The sequence below is a fragment of the Amblyomma mixtum genome, chromosome 2 (genome assembly GCF_055824585.1).
Source record: "Amblyomma mixtum isolate Tamu chromosome 2, ASM5582458v1, whole genome shotgun sequence".
NCBI lineage: Eukaryota > Metazoa > Arthropoda > Arachnida > Ixodida > Ixodidae > Amblyomma > Amblyomma mixtum.
Window position 1 is genome coordinate 48,511,077 of NC_143013.1, and position 20,364 is coordinate 48,531,440.

Genomic DNA, 20,364 nt, shown 5'->3' on the forward strand with positions numbered 1-20,364 from the left:
GGCAATCGAGCCAAATATCAAAGAAGATGAAGCGGAGGCTGAATTCGAGCAAGTCATCGAGTACAGTGACAAAATTGCTACCTGCATTTGCCGACTAAAACTCAAGAAAGAGCAAACCGAACAAGCAAGCAGAAATCAGGAAACCCGGATTCAAGCTACCGTTGGTAGCGCTTCCGCGGCTCTAAGGATTAAATTACCGAAGCTGGAACTAACAAAATTCGACGACAAACGAAAAAACTGGCAGCCATTCTGGGAACAATTTGAGGTGGCAGTCCACAAAAACACGGAACTCTCTAACATCGACCGCTTCAATTACTTGAAGACGCTGCTGACCGGAGAGGCCTTGACAGCAATTGCCGGACTGCAGGCATCAGGTGATTGCTACAGCGACGCGGTCGACATCTTGAGACAGCGATTCGGAAATCCGGAAGCGTTGATTCAGGATCATATGCACGGCCTAATCGATGTGAAACCTGTGTTCTCTGCAAGGAACGTGCGAGCTTTGAGAGGGCTTTACGATGAGATACAGGTTCACATGCGGGGGCTGAAGGCGCTGGGTATCGATGAAGATGGCTACCAGGCGATGCTGTATCCGGTCCTTCTCCGCGCTCTCCCGAAGGAAATGATCTTGGACTATCATCGTTCACACTCTGAGACCCAAGAGGAAGCGACGTCTGTGGTGGTCGACGATTCAGGGTCAACGACATCGTCGTCGGACAGCTCACTGTTGACGCAGCTTCGTTCCCTGCTCAGATTCTTCCGCTTCGAGCTTGAGAGCCGCGAAAGAACGCTGGAAGACAGGCCTGACGACGCACATGGTAAGCCTGATTCTCATTTTGATGGGCACAAGGCACGAACGCATCGAGGGAACGCTCACCCTTCTTCGGCCTCAGCCCTGCATGGTGCAGCCAACTGCATGCAATGCGTGTTTTGCGACTCAAAAAGACATGAAAGTCAAGAGTGCGAGTCGAAGATGGCAGTAAACGAGAGGAAGGCAATCCTCACAGCGAAAGGCGGATGCTTTCGTTGCACGAAGCATGGACATCGTTCAAGGCAATGCAGGGTTAAGATCAGTTGCAAGAGATGCAAACGCAGACATGCGACAGCGATGTGCGACCCTGCTATCAACGATGCCGAGAACGCACGGTCGGCCAACGAAGGGGTACAGCCAGTGAGCCTGCATGCCTCAGGAGCAGAAAAGGACCCCACTCACCGTACAGTCCTAATGCCTACTGTTACAGCCTTGAACAAAGGGACTAAAGCAAGAAAGGTCTCTCGAGTTCTCTTTGATAGCGGCAGTCAGAGAACTTTCATAACAAAAGACTGCTCCAGGAAACTCGGGTGCAAATTGCTCGGGACAGAGTTACTGTCAGTGGGAGTATTTGGAGGAGGGCAGACCAGACGCACATTCAGGCGAGTTGAAGTGTGCCTTCTCCGACGAGACGACCCAAAGGCGCAGTACAAAATCGAAGCCCTAGAAACACCTTCCATATGTGAACAGGTTATCCCATGCCCCAACGAATTGATCAGAGAAACACTTCAAGATCTGATGCTTCCTTTGGGTGATGATTCAGCTCTTAACGATGGCACACCGATTGATGTGCTGATTGGCTGCGATCAATATTGGGAATGCGTCACTGGGAAGGTGAGAAAGCTGCCCAACAAGCTGACTGCCGTCGAGACGGTATTTGGGTGGGCAGTTCAGGGCCAAGTAATGTCCAAATGTCACGAGACAGTTTGCACACATGCTTTTGTCATGAGAACGACCGTGGCTGATCGAGAAACCGCTCCGATTCTAAAGATGTTCTGGGAGTTGGAAAACACTGGTGTGTCAGACACATCGACTACAAATTCAGGCTCCAAAGCCCCGGAAGAATTTACTAAAAATATCAAGACGATCAACGATCGCTATGAAGTAAAGCTTCCTTGGAAAGACGATGTGGAAATGTCTGACAACCGCGGAGTAGCAGAGAATCGCCTTCGGTATTTAACAAAGCAGTTAAGCAGGAACCCGAGCCTCATGAGAGATTGCGACTCCGAAATGCGGCGTCTAATTGACGAGATCATAGCAGAGAGGGAAACAGACGCACATTGCGACGACTCTCAGAGAGTGCACACGCCCCATCAACGTGTACTGCGGCAAAGCAGTACGACCACTCAAGTGAAGACCAGCGAGCTATGGTGGAACGGGCCGCAGTGGATAAGAGGGTCACCTGAGGTATGGCCGGTTGAACCTCAACAAGGCGACTTCACTGTTGAAGAACTTGAGCAGAAAAAGGAGGTCGGTGTCTTAAACGCCACCTGCGATAAAGAAGATGAGCTGCTGGATCTGAAAGAATTCCGCTCTGTATCTAGAGTGAATCGAGTAACAGGTTGGATTTTCCGGTTCGTGAGAAACCTGCGATTTGCTGACAGGAACTCGGGCCCTTTGACTGCAGCAGAAATTGAACACGCGGAAAAATTTTGGCTCAGAAGAGTTCAGAAGTCAGCCTTTTCTGCGGAACTGGAAAGCACAAAGAAAGGCAGCCGCATCCAAAACGACTCCTCCTTGAAAGAATTCGCGCTGTGGACAGACGAAGACGGCCTACTGAGGATTGATGGGCGAATCTGCTCTACAGAGACGACACTCGAAAAGCGACACCCGATTGTGCTCCCCAAGCATCATCGCTACACAACGCTGCTGGTGCACCAAGCCCATCGACAGCTGCTTCACGCAGGCGCAAGAGACACAATTGTGCAGCTGCGAGACAAGTACTGGATTGTGCGGGGGCGTCAGCTTGTGAAAATTGTTGTGAGATCGTGTGTGGTGTGTAAACGGCCCAGTGCCTCGCACTTCGACGCAGCAACAGGGCTGCTTCCCCCTGACCGGACGTCCCAAGCGGACCCGTTTCAGGTCGTCGGCCTCGACTTTGCCGGTCCCCTCATGGTGAAGGAGAACAGTCGCACCGTGAAGTCGTACATCGTGCTCTTTACGTGCGCTGTGACGCGGGCCGTGCATCTTGAACTTGTAGCAGACATGAGCACAGAACGATTCCTAGTTATGTGTCACGCAGAGGCTTGTGCCGAACTATTTACTCTGACAACGCTCTTTCTTTTAAACGAGCGTCAAAAGATATGGGCATTTTGTGGAAGCTCCTGCGGCACCCTGAAACTCAGAACCATTTTGCCAATTCCGGCATAGAATGGAAATTTATAGCGGAGCACGCACCGTGGTGGGGTGGATTCTACGAGAGGCTGGTCCGTAGCGTGAAAAGCGCGCTGAGAAAAACGATCGGACGCCAGTGCCTAGACGCCATTGAGCTGTCAACAATCCTGGCTGAGGTGGAGGCAGTAATAAATTCTAGGCCCCTCACGTACACATATGAGGACCCTAAAGACGGTGCTCCGCTCACGCCGTCCAGTTTCCTGACGGGAAGACGCTTGACTGCTCTTCCTTCGCCTGAAACACGAGCTATCGAAGCGTCCGCCGCTTCTCTCCGGGCGCTCTGGAAGAAGAGAGGGCGAATGCTAAATCCTTTCTGGCAGACATGGCAGCGAGAATACTTGGGGCAGCTACGCTCGGCCTTTGCCTCTAAACGACCCAGAGCCGTGACTCCCCGAGTCGGAGAGGTTGTTTTGGTTCGAGAGAATCAACCGCGACTGCTCTGGAAAACTGGAGTCATCGCTGCCGTGTTTCCTGGGCGAGATGGGAGAGTTCGTTCTTGTGAGGTCAGGATGCCGCAGGGGAGGACTTTGCGACGCCCTGTTCAGTTACTGTACCCATTAGAGTTTTCGGAAACATAGAATGAGCAGGCTCATTCGGCGGGGCAGTGTTGAAACTACGTTTTCTTTTCATGTTTACCCTGTATGTCTTTTGTATGTCATTCTCTTAAGCCCGCCTCCCGAGACGAAAACCAGACACCTCTCGCTTGTTTATGGCCGGCGGCGGCTCCCCTCGGGCGACGGGACTCTGGGAACCCGAGGGGAGAGGGGCCAAAGGTTGAGACGGGCGGAGAGCTGTTCCGTCTGGAGGGGCATTGGAAAACGGCAGAACGATCGGGGAGCCCGAACGATGAGCATGTAATTTCTCGAGCTCTTGCTCCCCTCCTAACGAACAGTTTGATTGTTTCTTGTATCTTGCAATAAACGAAGTTACATAAACGATAACAGTCTACTGTCTACAACGAAGAAACTACATCAGTTTTAGTTTCTACAATCGGTGCGTGACACTGTGAAGGTGCGTAGCTGGAGACCAGCGTATGGACCCGACATGAATCGGGGAGAACAGGACTGGATGCAGCATATATATGCGTCTGGGTCCATCAGGTGATTGTTATGAATCGCAGACGCGTTATCGGAGTTCTCGGGCCATATCCGTGGAATCGGAATATTCGCGAATCCGTATCGTTACCAGTAAGTCGGGAAAGCGCCCAACCAGTGCCGGTAAGCCTAGCGGGCTGTCACGTTCGGTTCTGCAGCCACTCGGTCATTCTCATTGTTTCTTACGTCACGGAATACGCAAACGCCCTATTTTTGGATGTGAAAAGTCATGCGAAACGTAGTGGTAGCCAAATTAACTAAGAGCGCTTGGCTTGAATTCCTGGTAATAAGTGAAACTTTGTGTTTCCCACCGATATATTGGCAAAGGACGATAATGATCTCGATAACATGACGCTGCTGGAGAGAGAAATTATTATCGCTAGTGTGTGTGTTTCAGTTGACAGGAAAGCACGGTGTTTCTTAAAAACGAGATACAAAAACTCATAATTAACCCGCTTCATTCTCGCGATGATTGAATGCCTTGAACACTTACGTGAACACCATCCTCGCGCTGAGCCTTGTGCAGGGGCTAGCCGCGTTGAGGTACCGGCTCGCTTCGAGCCACCACTGCGCGCGGGGTAAACACAAACCGTGTAAATAGACGACGCATTACGTAAAGCGCCGGCGCGCGGCCCTAATCGTTGCGGCCTTATTTCTACGCCAGCCTCGCAACTGCCTCTTCACTGCGCTCACGCGACGCGCGCTGCCGTGCGCGCACGGGAGACTCCGCCGCGCCATGTGGTGGGGCGTGGCCGCGTCGGCGACGCCGCGCTCTTCATTGTGCGCGTATAAACCCGTGGATGCACTGAAAGCTCCGCGCAGCGTGGCATTTCGTCACGCTGCCCCTTGCGTACATTTCGGCGCACGCGCGAGTGTGGCGTCTCATGGGAACCGCGCTGTACCACCCGCCTTCTGTGTCCCCGGGTTGGCCCGACGTTATTAAAGGAGTTGCCGTGGCCCGCCCAAAGCTGAATGAGCGTGGTGTACACGCTGCATAGTCGCTGTGCGTCTTCTCCCGGCCGACCACGTCCTCGATACTGCGAATTACTCGGCATTGCGAATTTCTTTTCCTACGGTCGTGCATTCACTCGGTTGCTTAAATGGCTCTCTATATAACCTTGCTCGAAGCAATTAGCGCGAAGCGAGAGAGAGAGAAGGGGCGGTGGGGGAGAAGTGAGACGCACGGCAATGCGTTCGCTATCTACAGGCTCCTTCATGAATGAAATATTTTGCTGCCGTAGTATCAGGGTTTAGATTTTTATGAAGTATCACTCGTCGCTGCGGCTCAGGTGCTTTGGTGTTCGGCTGCTGATTCGAAGGTCGCGGGATGGAATCCAGGCCACGGCAGCGAATTTCGTTGGAGGCGAAATAAATGCTCGTGTGCAATGCGATGTAACTGCTGATTAAAGAAACCCCAGGTGGCCGAAATTAATCCAGAACCATCCGCTAAGGACTGCCTCATGGCCCATGTGTCGCCTCGGGACCACCTGCCCATCTTTCTTAATAACACAGCAATGCTCCTTTCTGGATACCAATAATATTTTCACATGAGATCATTCAATGCTTCAAAATGTTGTTGCCTGGGCTGTCACATTGCAGCCAGTCGAACGACGCCGGAAGGAGTCGGGCAAGGGGTTGCTGATTAGCCCACTAACTCCGGTGAGCGCAGCTCCTAATCTTGAACTCTGCAGTTTACTCTTTATCTTATATATCCTCTTTTGCCTCGAAACGCAGGAATGCGACAGAATACGCATCTGTATTTCAAGAATTGTGTTATGATTTTATCGCGTCATCACCCGCCTACCTAATAGAGTAGCCATACTACCACGATTTGGAGCGTTGTTCCACCTCACGCGATGATGCGGAGAAAAACAGTCAGAGTGGAAAGGAATTCGAGGTTACAATTCCTATATTATACCGGCATTAAGGGACAAGTTTCTTGAGCGAGCAAGGTTTGTCAGTAACTGGCACCTCTCTCGCTGACAATCGAGTCTGAGCTCCACAATGTTCTGAGCTACCACGATTGGCAGTAGTTGCAACTGACTCTTGCGCTCGCACAGTAACCAATGACGCATTCCTGTTGCATAAAAGAATTCACCCGAACCTCCCGGCAGCTTTCCCCCGTGGCTCCGTATGGGGTTCAGAGCTACTGCGTGGTGACCAAGAACCTTGCGGCGACATTTGACGCCATAGACCACACGCCCTGGATTTCGTACAGAAGCGAGAAGAGAACGCGCCGGATCATCGGTGTGGGTGCCTCTATCTGACGACTGCAGGAACTTCGTTGCTCTCCTCCTGGGATCTCGAGGAATGCCTGCGGCGGGAGGAGCGCGCTATCCCGCTGCGTCACATACACGAGTCTAGCCACTTGCCTTCTTTACTTGCGCTTACTCGCTGGTTGGAGCGCGTCCTTATACGAGACTGGCGGCGAAAGCGAGGAGACACGCGCAGAAAGGAAGAGTGTGCGAAAGAGAGAAAAAAACGTAAGAAGAAGAAAGAAAAAAAGCGTGCGGGGGCTGGCTGAGCGGGCAGCGGCGCAATGTGGAGCAGCAGGAGTGGCGGCGTGCTTCCTTGAAGGGCGACCGGCGAGCGACCTTGCCCGGCGGCCGACGTGGCGAGCGCTGCAGACGCCGCGGGGTGCCCGGCGCCGCCGAAGAAGAAGAAACAAGCCACAGAGGCCAGAGAGAGGGGATTAGGGCGGCAAACGCTTGCCGGCTCAGCCGGACAAACGGCGGCGCTAATCCGAGCCCCTCCATTACAGAAGCGTGACATGCACGCGCCAGCCTAACAAATGGCGCGTGCCGTAGACTGGCACCCTTTGTCTTGGCAACGAGCTTAGGGACCTCCGTTGCAGAAGCATGCGGCCACAATAGTGCGAGGTGCCGCATTAGAAACGTTTGATTTAGGAAGTGGCAGGTGTTACAAACCGAAACGCGCAGACGCCCCAGTATTTGGTTGTCATAAGACCGCGTCGCTCACCGATAAGTTGGCTAAGGGAGCTTGTAGGTGAAATCGATTGATTGAAGTTCTATTGCTGATCGACCAGCTGGCGTGCACTGGGAAACGGCGGCGCTCGATCACAGGTCAAAGCACCTTATACGCGTACGCAGTAACACACACAAAGGATTTGTTGATGAACCAGTTCGTGTATTTCTATCATTTGCGAAGTGTCACAGAAACGAGAATAAGGTACACATTTTGACAAGGTGTGTACTCTTGACTTGCTCAGATTATCGCAGGCCATCAAGTAGGTTGAATTTGTGAAGGTCTTACATTGCACAGGGCGTAACAACAAGAAAGACAAGCGCTAGTGTGCCGCCCTGTCCTCATGTGCTGTGCGGAGAATGCGCTACCAAAGTTCCAGCATGAATGACCAGCTCGGCGAAACTGTTAGGGTGCTAAGCGCGAGCGAATCCATCAAAAGGTTACATTCGCCGTAAAGAAGGCCTGACCTTCGATGTGTACCTTGCTTGGCGGGTTAACAGCGCGAAAAAACACAAGGACGAAGGAAGACTAAGACACGACGAGCGTTGTCAACCAACCAATCAAGGATGTCAACCAATCAACTAGCCCAGCTTGGAATTCTTACTTAAGTGTACTTTGCCTCCAGAGAGTAGTTGAATGACACCACGTTCGGGAATCTCGATGACTACGCCTCTAGGTGACGTCACTCGCCACCACCCATCACCGGTTGACGCCAAGACCCCATGACCAAGGCCATCGTTCACGCGTGCTCGCTAGGACAGTGCACACTCGGTGTACGCGGTCACAGCTCCGGTACAACCTGGAGCCGAGTACAAAGGAAAGGCCGGTTGCGTGGCGTCCGCAGGAATGCGCGCATCGCCTTCAGAAGCGGTCCGCACAGCGGTGGCATTCCAGGTGGCCGGCAAAGCCAGCCGGCCCGACATCCGGCCATCGCAGAGATCCCGGTCGCCTGCTTGCGTCACGTGCGCGGCACTTCTTCGAGCCGCTATGCCAGGGTCATTCGTAGGGAGCACGCCGTGAAGGCGAGTGCCCTCGCGGAGCCTTCCAGATAACGGCGGGCATTCTTGGGACGCGAACCGCAGTGGCCGCCGTTCCTTTGTTTCGTATCGGCGCGGTTCGGCGAACGCCGCATTCATTTTTACCCACCTTGACTCGCTTGTGTGTCAGGGCAGAAACACTGGTGTGTGATTCAGCGCGCTGCTGGGTTGTTAGGTTGACGCAGAATCCAACATGTACAGCTACTGAAGTAAACTGGAAGACAGCGCATTGCCAGTAGACAGAGCAGGAGGTACAATGGAATGTTCCTGTCAAGGCGAGAACATTCAATTCAATGCAATCAAATTCATTTTTCCAGAAAAGTAGCTGGAGAGTTTCCGGGGCTAAAAGCTTCTGAAGGAGCTGTACTGAGGCTCAGGAGACATGACAGAGTACCATGGCAGTACCATGACATTACATGACAGTACCGGTTTGCAGAATTGTATTTGAAATAAATATGGCATCAATAATCGCAGTTTTGATAATAAGGTGACGCAAGAATGCAAAACATTAAAATTACTAGTACTTCAACAACAGTACTTAAACACCATAAATGAAACACACATTTCAAGAATAATACATCAGACACAATCAATTTTAAGAAATAAGTATGAAACAGAAGGCAGTAACTAAGTGAGAACCAGTTATAACCAGAACATCATAATTACAAGAAAACAGACCTCAATCCACTTCGATTCAATGCTAAGTGTGTGAATTTGTTTAGTATAAATGGGAGGTTGTGTGACAAAGCTTGGTATTTATAGAATGTTCTAACTTCTAAGACGTGGGATAACCCATGCATCAAGATTTCTTGCGTGTACATATGGGCTTCGGTCCTGTAGAAATGCTAATGACGTTATTTCATTAATAAAAGCAGGGGAAGAAAAGTCGAACTTTTTCAGTAGACGAAATTCATTAATATGCTCTACGATCTTTCATATAACAAGATTGTCTTGTACTGGCCATTTATTCCAGCTTCCCAATATGACTAATCATTCCCTTTGTATTTCAAGAAGCCTGTTTATATTTCCATTATTTGTTGTGCACCATATCAAAGTACAATAATTTAGATGTTCCTAACAACCATCTTATCAAGGAAGCCTGCATCGTCTTTGTTTTCCAATGCTCGGTACAGCGCTGCCAGCACCTTATACTTCCTCTATTGGTTTATTGGTTTTGGTATATTGGTCGCCTATTGGTGAGGAATGTGCGCGTGAGGTAGTCGCGTTTTAGGTATGTAGGGGAACAAAGTGAAAGCTGGAAACATTTTTCATACGACGACGATAGTATGGGGTGTGTTTGGAAACTACTTTTATTTCCTATTCATGATTCTGCAACTTGCATTGTTCAGCATTTTCTTTAACAAGGAAGCCGGTCAACTTACGATAAAACGCTGCTGCTTCCGGCTATAAAAGTTACAGAGGTATAGTTCTGGAAAGGTATTCCATAGTACGGTCTAGTAGCCACTGCGCCGCCTAAATAGCAAACTTTTATAGTACCGCGAAAAGCACCGGTTCACGCTCACTGCGCGCGTATTATTCAATGATACAGAGCGAAAAATGGTGCAGGAAATGTACGAAGCATCTCATTCGGCAGCCTCCCCTCCCCCCTTCCCCAATGTTGTTCACATCTCGTCAGCTGTGCTTGCTTTGCCTAAATTAGGCTAGTCTTTCGCTCTCTCAAATGTGTCAAAAACTATGAGATCACTGCGGTGGACCGCACTGGAGCAATGAGAAAGCAGAACGTCCACATACTACGAGGGGGTACCCAAAAGAAACCGGACTAAATTTTTTGGTCGAAAAAGCTTCTGTGGTACCGCGTTTTGTCACTACGAGCGCATAGAACGAACATTCCAGAGTCAGTAAGCCGAGTGCCTTCGTTGAAGGAGGTCAGACTAGTTTAGGCAGAGTTTTAGAGTGACGACTGCTTTGTGTGAATGTCGTTTTTGCAATGGCTGATTTTCGTGAACAGCGTGCGCCGGCGAAATTCTGATTTTTGCTCGGAAAAAGTTAAATGGAAACTCTAGAAATATTAAGAAAGACGTACAAGGACGATGCTATGGGGACCACTCAAGTGTTCCTGAATCGAATCCTGAATCAAAGCAACAATCATGCCAATGAAAAACTTCAAATTCACCTCGCCTCAAGAAAGCTCGCCAGGTGAAACCAAACCTCAAAACAATGCTGATTTGTTTTTTCGACCTGAGAGGAGTCGTCGATTAAGAATTTGTTCCGCAGGGTCAGACAGTTAGCCAGGCTTTCTACTTGGATGTTTTGAAAAGATTGGGCAACAGTGTGCGGTGGAAGCGGCCAGATTTGTGGCGGTCGGGTGACTGGTTAAGATAGACGTGGTCCCCAAAATACAAAACCCGAGTGCGGAGCAGTGGGAGACTCTGCTGTCCAGCGACCGCTGTGAAGACCAAGAAGGTCTGGTACAGCGAGCTCAACGGGCGGCAGTGGCCAGCGGAGCCCTGGACTGAGGGCAACCGACCACTGATTAGAGGCGGACGATTTCGACAGAGAAGACTCCTGGGGGTAAAATCAAGGAGAAAACGTCTCTGAAGATGCTCCCAAACCGCAGGAAAAAGGACTAGAGTAAAATAAAGTTTTTCCTTCCTTCCTTCCTTCCTTCCTTCCATCATGGCAATGCCCCTGCTCACACAGCCCTGTCTCTACGACAATTTTGGACCAAAAATGGCATGACCCCTATTCCTCAACCCTCATACTCTGCCGACCTTGCCCCGTGCTACTTTCTTTGTTTCCTAGAATGAAAAAATAGGTGAATGAAAAGCGTTTCGCTGATGTTGCTGAGGTGAAGAAAAAAACGACGGAGGCACTGTCAAGCATCACAAAAGATGAATTTAAACAATGTTTTGAAAAATCGAATGAAAGATTCGACAAGCGTATCATTGCAAGTGGGGAATACTTTGAAGGAGATTGACGGTCTGTGCTTAAAATGTGAACAAATAAGTTCAAACAAAAATAAGTCCGGTTTCTTTTGGGTACCCCCTCGTATATCGACGTCGTGGCTGTTCTGACCTCCTTGTGCTATATCGACCTACATTGCTATTTGGACGTCCAAGTGTATTTTTTCCCGTTAAAAAACTAGTTACACCTCATCAACCAAATTTTTGCCGCGGCAACATTTTACCACGCACTATCTGTCACAACCACACTTTCACACATTCATTTTAAGAGAACGACGTAATAGTGCGAACAAAATTTGCGGACATGTTTTGCGGACAATTGTCCTGACGCGACAGAGCCGTATAATGCTTTCGCAATAAACAGTTAATGGATTGATCACAGATTGTCTATAGGCAGTCGAAAGAAATGTTTGCGACGGCAACTGTCGCTGTCCACGTCCAGTCGGTTTTTCGAGGACCCCCCACGCGACATCTCCCTATCATTTCCATCGGCGCCCGATCGCTCTCCCACGTTCGAGTTCGGCGCCGTTGGGAGAGGGCGACGGAAACGCGCTTCTAGCGGCGTTCGCGCTTGTGCGGCCAAGCGTCGCCAAATGCCGACACGCTTGCCGCCGGTGCCTACGCAAGGCTGGACGCGCCCGAAAGCGACGGAGGAAAATCGCGGAGCGAAGATAAAAAGGGAATGGCTGAAATGCTCGTGTTAGCATAACGTACGCTTTCTCGAAAAAGACGTTCTGCACTTCCAGCTTTTCTTTTTTTCTTTTCCTCTCTCTCTCTCTTTAATGCGTCAGCATCAGAACCCGCATTACGGCGATTTCTGTCGGCGTTGGCCTTTGAAGCCATACAGTTTCCAAATATCACCTATAGAGGCCCGTGTGCTGTGCGATGTCAGTGCATGTTAAAGAACCGCAGGTGGTCGAAATTTCCGGAGCCCTCCACTACGGCGTACCTCATAGCCTGAGTCGCTTTGGGACTTTAAACCCCTGTAAACCAATAAACCAACCTATAGAGAAAGCTGGCGTCGCCGTCTATGCGCGTTTCTTTAAGGGCACTTCACCAGGAGCGGGAATGCCGAGGAGACTAGGTTTCGTGATAGGCTTGGCTAGTATTAGTCCGAAAACATGTGTTGTACCTTGAAATTGGTAGTTGCGCCGCTATACTCGCTTCTGTGCGCAGATTAAGTTGTTTCAATACTGCATTTTTCTCTCCTTGATTAGATTTAGCGCAAGAAAAAGTTGTGTTAGGCTGGTATGGAAATTTTCACAGCGTTTCTTCGATGTTTGCCTCGAGGAGATTCGTATTTTTACGACTAAACCCACGTTTTATGCCCAACAAACAATAGCCAAGCCAAGTAAGAAACCCATGTTTTCATTATGCTGCCATCGAGTGCTGTTGCGTCCACCACTGACAGAAGCTACCCAAACCGGTTCGATACAGGTATAAACTTTGTTAAAAGTTGGAAACAGAAGATGAAAACAGCTACCACGTAAAAATCCCTTTGCCGATGGTACCGGACGACGAGCTGATCAGGCATAGTTGGCTGGGGCCCTAAAGAATGGCGCAAAGGTGTATTGCCTTCCCCCTCTATCTAATGTCGGTAGTCAGTATTGTTATTTTATCACTCTTTCACTGGATTTATTGGCCCCAATGCAGAGCACGAAGAGGCCTAAAGAATGGCGCAAAGATATATTGCCTTCCCCCTGTGTCTAATGTCGGTAGTCAATATTGTTATTTTATTACTCTTTCACTGGATTTATTGGTCCCAATGCACAGCTCGAACAGGCCTAAAGAATGTCGCAAAGATGTATTGCCTTCCCTCTCTGTCTAATGTCGGTCGTCAATAGTGTTATTTTATCACTCTTTCCCTGGATATATTGGACCCAATGCACAGTACGAAGATGACGTTCGGTGGCCTCGCGGTGACATGGCAACGATAACCTTTCGGCCCCGGCATGTTTTTACGGCTCCGGAAGGAAAGGCGCCGCAGTGTTTCACAGCCGCGGGCGCAGCCGTCGATGCGTGGCTAATCAGTCGGTCCTGTTCGGTGGACTGGGCCGTTCCTTTCAAGTCGCGGCATACTTCGGTCGAGTGGGCGAGCTCCATTGCAGTCGGTGCAACACCGCCGCGGTCGGTTGAGACAGGGCGTCAACGTCTTTCAAGGCCGTAAACTGGACTGGCTACTGCAAAGGCGCTCACCAACGACAGGGAAAGGCAGCGAGAGAGAAACGGGTAGTTAGCGTACGGGCTTGTTGGCAGTCGCAGCAAATACGTTAGTGTTTACGAAGCACGGCTCTGCACGAGTAAAACTTGGCGCTAGTTTGGAGGAGAACCGTGCCGAATACCGGAGCGAATTCATCTGGCATTCCGGGCATTGCGGCAGCCATTGAGCAGCTGTGTTGTTCCTTGATCCTTCTTCCCGGAGGTTATAGAACTTTGGAACAAACTCGCTGCACATATTGTTCAGAGTGCCAATGTCTGGATATTTGCGAATGCAATGGACCAATACTACTGAATTTATAACAATGTGACAACATGAGTCGTTTAATCAACAAGACAGCTTATTTTTGATGGAAGGTGGCTCACACTTGTGTACGTTGTGTTATATTGTGTACATTGTATTTTTTTGTATGAATGTGTGCAGCATGTTCAAATGTCTGTATATATTTCTATGTATTTGGCTCTTTACTTTGTATCATTTTGTTTTTATTTCCCTCCCTGTAATGACTCTCACATGAGCGTTGATAGTGTCCGTAAATGGCAATTGTCGTACAGGTGCACTTACACTTTTGCCGTTGGCTACAGTGCGTTGTAAGAGGTGTAAACACCATTTACATTTGGCATGAAAAAATGGGATTACGTCGTCTTGTCACACCTTGCCGCTGACTCCTGCATAAGCGTAAGCCTGGTTACGCATATCCGCTCAACCATCTTGGTTGGAATGCAGTTGGTTTTGCTTAAGGCTCGTCATAGTTCCTGAATACAAGCCGCTTCTTCAAACGGTGCTCGCATGTCGTGCTTTTCTGCCCCTAATCTTCGAAAGCTGATACCTTTATTTTTCTTCTTGTAAGAGCATACTTGTCAACTCTCCATTTTTATTCCAATCGCTGGCCACCGTCATGGGTCCGTCTGCTGCGGTAATTTTTATTCTTGAAGACCTACCACTTACTTCAGCGTTGACAGGCACTCGAGAGCGAACCCTTCACTTTTGGCACCATTCCGTCGAGACAAATCTCCCGGGCCCCTGCAATCCATCGTGGGATGCCGACTCAACCATTGCCGTGTCCATACTTGTAGGTCGTGGTGAAGGGGGGCGGAGGCTAAAATAAGCGTACTTGACCAACATATCCAAAGGGCGCCTAAACGGAGCGTTATCTTACTTAGCAGACAGTGCTGCCTGAGTATACGAACTCGACCTGAAACAAAACCGTGGCTTTAAGGCAAATGTATTCACATGTATCATTCTAAGACGGATATCGGATGATCCTTGATGAAAACCCCCGAACGTACAGACAGTGTGTCAGTGCTGTGGTACACTGTGTGCGTGTGTGAGATAGAGGCAGAGGGAGATTAAAAGACATAGGAGAGCTGAATACACTTTCTCGGATTTCTGGAAGCCGCACAGCGATATGAGTGGCGAAAAAGCGTCATTGTCTTCATCCTTCATTACGGTCATAAAACTTGTGCTCATCATTGCTGCTCAAGTGTTGAAACCATCAGGGCATTAACGCGCAACACTGCAGTGATTAGCGATGGGCCATCGTCCCCTGTTTTCTACTAATCACGATAGCCAATGATAGCCGCCGTCAGCACCATTCCCCCCCCCCCCCCCTCAAGTACTTACATTTAGCCGTCTTCAGGCACTCTCCGGCTAGACTGTATCCGTATACACTCGCATTTTGTGAGTCGAGAATATCACGGGCATGCTCTTAGAAGTATCAATATCCATAAACCATTCATGAAAATGTAACTTGTAGAGGTCTTCTTGTAGCTACCATTGCAGTCTGGTGCACTTTCCACTGTCTTGCAGAAAAGGTAATCGTGCGCAAAACGACGTATTGGCATAGCAGGGGCCCAAGTACGCTTCTTTGAGGAGTGCCTAAGCGAACCAAAACATTTGAGGATTTCCGGTTGCCATGTGAAATCGTGGAAGCCCTGTCGCAGCCAGCGAATCACGTGGCGAGTTTTGATGACCGGGAGCGTGTCTATATTAAGTCCGGAGAACGAAATGATCGCGGCAATTGCCTTTACTATTCGGCATTAATTATGCTTAGATGTGGGCTGTGCCATTGTGGGCTGTGCATTTAAAGAAAGGGATCTGCGGAAACTTTCACCTTATTTGATGGTGATGCACGGGGGCTGAGTCGACTTCGTTGTTGTAGTGCTTATAGAAATATAGTGGTACAATATATCGTTAATCTTCCTGATGAGCGAGCAGTGTGAGTTGTAGCTTATGACGAATATCGCGTCTTTGTTCTTTTGTTTCACTATTCATTTGGGAGATGATGTCATGAATTTTACTTTTGTTGGCGCCAGCTTGTTATGGAAATAATCCACTTAGTATAAGAAATGAAGGGCAATTCACCATCTTTCAGTAATCGGGAAGATGGTGCACTGTGATCGAAATGCGTGAAAAAAAATCATATTTTTCTCGGTCAGTGTCATCACAGTAACACAAAAGTTGATAAAGTCATCAGTTCTCATGACTACGTATTTGCGGGCAATTTTTTTTTTTTTTCATGCAGCTAACGTTGAAAAACAAAGAAAAATGTGACATTGACGTTGCAATTGACGTCAAAAGTGCTTAGATTCAGTCTCAAGGCCATGCTCTTTAAATGCGTTTTGAAGAGGCTGACCTGCCTAAAAATGAAGCCACTACGCCTGAGGGAAGGGGCTTCAGCCAACGGGGGCAAATCGTGAAATGATTCCTGGTTAATCACCCGAAACGTTTAGAGAGCTTTGCGTGTCGCGCGTTCCGATGTGCGATGACGCTGACTGTCTTCCCTTGTTTCCCTCTCAGCTGCCCTGTCAGCGAGGAGCGTTGGCCAGACCGAGACGACAACGCCGGCCGTGACGACGACGACTGCTCCGGTGAGTAGACACGAGGAAGGAACGCTGCAACGACACCTGTGGCCGGTCGGTTGAAGGCCGTGAGACGATAACGCGCGTAGAGGCACAAACAAAAAAAAAATGAAAAGACGAGGAAAATTATTGAACTACACGAATTATACCCAGCGGTCCTGTCTGGCTGTCCTTTCTTTTTTTTTTTTTGTTTTCGGCGCTCCTTTATACTCTGAGCAGCATACCAGCTGCTTTGTCACATCTGTGGGCAACCACGCTTGACTCGACACCCGGGTATTTATTTGGCAAGCAGCTGAGCGGTATTTTGTAACGATTGTCTTGTACCGAGGGCAAAACGCTTGCCTAGAACACGTTCTGGGCGTGTTTCAGGCTGAACACGCGATATCTAGCGATAACATTCGGTTAAAAATTGTCTGTATGCAAGCCTGTGCAGCTAAACTCATAAGATTTCGTAGTCATATTTTGCCTTCCTGGTCGCAGCGACTTTAGGAGTTGCGGGTCACACAGTTCGCTCGTTCTAGACATGTGTTTTGCCCTCTGTACATGCACTCTTTGCCCCTTTAGCGTTTACCTCTGAGTGTCGGCTGACAGCTAGAAAGCTGTGTAAATCGCAACTTTTGGTACATAATGAGAGACTGACTGTTGGCAAAAAGGCGAAAATGGATCGAAAACTTGAACGATCACAAAATGCGGCCCTGTGGCCGTATTGTCACAGAAGCTCTACCTGAAGCGAAAAGCGAACGTTATGCACCCAAAATAAATTAACTAAAGAGTGGAAAGCGGGAGTTACCAGGTGGACGTTGAGCGCATGTCGGTACGAAGCTCTGAATAGTAAGGACGATTATCGTTTCTTTATAAGGTTTGCAGTTTGCGGAACGCACCGAAGAATACACAACGGCCCGAAGCCAATTGTCGACATACGTGCGACTAGCTTTTGACTCTTCATGAAGACTGTATATATTCCATCCAGCGCACGCAGCTGGCTGTGATTCATCATTTTTTAATTAGGGACATATGCTCAGCGTATAACTGGCATCTGTGTAGTGAGAGAGCAAGTGGCTACTAGAGCAACGCACGCGGATAAAATTATATCCTGCATCCTGGTTCGAGATGCGCGCAATGAAAGTAATGTCTACGCGCCGTTTCGTGTACATGAAGATAAACGTATCATTCTTCGGCTGTATGAACCGTGTCCATTGTACGCAACTCTAAATTACGGCCTGCGTTTGTTCAAATACAAGCTTTCCGTTAAACACGCCGTGACTACGCTGCATACCCACGGGTCTAGCCGCTCAGCGCGCGTACGTGAATGCACTTGAAATCATTTACGCCAGACGCTTACACTCCTGCTCACCACTCTTGCGCTAGTCTCCGTTTCCAAACTTATCTATACTGCGAACCAGGCTTCCCCCAACCGACTTTACCTCGTCTTTGTTCTGCGCCTGCTAACCCGCAGTTGCGTTCCTTGTTCTAAATATTAAAAGGGGCTTTCACTTTGCGGAACGCCAGACTATGCAGCCCTGATTTACTCATCGCGGCGAGGCATTTTCTCCCGTGCCTTTCTAAAAACGCCGTACGTCAATGCCCTCGGCGGACTAAACGCCGTTCGGGCCACTGCCGTGGCTCGTAAAGGAGACGGCTGTTCGCATTCCAGCGGCGAGAGCGACGACGCTTCCCCCATTGTTGCGGCAGCACGCGCCGAAGCTTGGCGGAGGGAGGGGAAGGAATGGAAAGGAGGACCAGGCCGCGAAAGTAAATGCAACAGGTCCCGAACGACGTCTCACCCGTGCGGCGGCGCGCAGTGACTGATGGGCTCTCAGCATGCGGGCCTATGTCCGCCTGAGAAACGCGGTTGAGCGCCTGGAAATCCGCCGCACGGACCTTCTGGAGAGCGTTGGTATGGGGCCTACGCTTCAGCTATGTGGGCCGGATTCCTTAGCGCTGCGGTTCTTTCTAGTTGCCTAAGCTGGATTTAGAGGAGTGGTTAGGCGACACGGTGGTAGTGATTCACAAGGGGCTGTAATCCCAGGTGGGGAAGGCAATGCCCCAGTGGTACACCTGGAGGAAGTCTGAGCCTTGTCGGAAACCAGGGCTAGCTCTATCTATGCAAACAAGGCAGACTACTGTGTGGGCGTTAAGTTAGACCAGACTGTGCGTCAGACTGTGAGCAAACTGCTGAAGGATCGGCTTCTCGAACGGGTTGGAATGCCGCCTGAAAAGTTGCTTTATGTTTTCATCGGAAGGGCAAATGTTCTCTAAAGATTAAAAATGGTAGTTTCAGTTCCTTTCAAAACTTCTTTTTGGGCTAGTTCTTGCACTCTGAACCTAAAAAAAAAAGCAGCGCTAAAACATCACTAAAATTTAGTTCACAGTCAGTGCTTGTGTCCTATTGTTCTTCTGTTGCTGCATGCTTTAGCGCTGCTTCTTTGGTTCATTTTCCTTGCAGTCTCGGAACAACAGTACCCCAAATCTTGAAGAAGGTCTGTTGGTGAGAAATCAGTTTCAATTACGTACTTCCCCTATTTTCATACTTGTTTACTTTTGCCGAGCGAAAAGAGTTGAGAGTCCCCAGGTGGTCGAAATTTCCGGAGCCCTCCACTACGGCGTCTCTCATAGCCTGAGTCGCTTTGGGACGTTAAACCCCATAAACCCATAGATCGCTTGTCCACTACACATTGAGTAAAAACAGTTCGTATAGCGCTCTCATGGGCGCCCACAGACACGCACACTGCAAATTATACATTTTTAGCATGCATAGTATGGGGCTTGTTGGAAAATTTGGATTTGGAATATCGTTCTTCAGCTTACAAAGCCGTACGCCATGCGGACATCGAACCGGAACAGAATAAAACCAAATTTGCCAGGTGCCACCGTAACGCCGCGGCGGAAAGACGTCCCGCTTACCGACATAACAGTTATGCAAACTGACCGAACTATATTGCAGATCAGCCCGTGGTCAGTGCAGTGCACCGTGAATATCTACTCAAGAGTAGCCCAAAGGTATCGCGACTTCATGAAGGGCGGCTCCCGTACATTTACGCACAGCTCGCCTCTAGATTCCACTAGATATGCGTAGCTGCTGGAGATGAACTTGCTTCTGACTTCTTTGTAGACCGACTCTGGCAACAGGCGTATTTCAGCAGATGAACACACGCTTGAATAAAAAGGTAGCGCAAATAAAGACGACCACGAGGAAGACACCACAAGCACGATCACAAGCACAAGCACGAAGCGTTCGTGCTTGTGGTGTCTTCGTACTGTGGTCGTCTTTTTTTTGCGCTACCTTTTGATTCAAGTATGTGTCAGCAACTAGCCCAGCAACAGGTTTTATTGAACACACGCTATGTCTCGCAGAAGTGATTTTACGGGGTTTAGGTGGGCCATCCGTCCCCGTCTTGAGCGATAACTGTTCTTTTGAGGAATTGCGATTGTTACGCTTTATTCTTCGACTCAACTTTAAAAAAAAAAAAGCCATGATGCATCTAGAACCTCAGAATCCTAACTGGCTGGGTGGACAGATGCGGCCGGCGGCAAATGCATAACTCTTCACAAGTAATGGCAGCAGTTGCATCACTAGCAATCTTTGGAATCTGCAATGTGTTGTCTCCTGGTGCTGCTCAGTGACAGTTTGTGGATCCATCTTAATGGAATTCTATCTTTTAAAAATATTATTGTTAAAATTCGTTTCTTCAGCCGGGTTTTATAATTACCGTCTTATCTCAGCCGTCCGAGCTCACTGTACAAATTTCGAAAATAACTGACTGCTTCCACTAGCTCCAGATATGTTTCTGCGAGGTGGCGCTGCGATGGTGTAATTTTCATTTGCGCGTTAGCTTAAGTGAAAGTCTGAACATCGACCATGCCAGTGTTTTCGTGTTGAGGAGCAGAGCTGAATATACAGCACACCATTAGCAGGAACCATACCATTAGTGACAATTTTGATTGGATGCATGCGTAGATTTCATCGGCATCGCTTCTGAGCCCAGGCGATTTCTAGCGCCACCTTGCCTATTAATCCTCGAAGTCCTCGCTCGCCACTT

General features: G+C 49.1%; 1 protein-coding gene across 1 annotated transcript in view; it reads left to right on the forward strand.

Annotated features, from left to right (window-relative positions):
- Positions 1 to 20,364, forward strand: part of LOC149359257 (uncharacterized) — a 145,104-nt gene that overhangs the window by 81,964 nt on the left and 42,776 nt on the right. Inside the window, exon 2 of the mRNA XM_089571550.1 lies at positions 16,263 to 16,333. Within this exon, the coding sequence (XP_089427676.1) occupies positions 16,263 to 16,333 (71 nt within the window). The remainder of the gene's footprint in view (positions 1 to 16,262; positions 16,334 to 20,364) is intronic.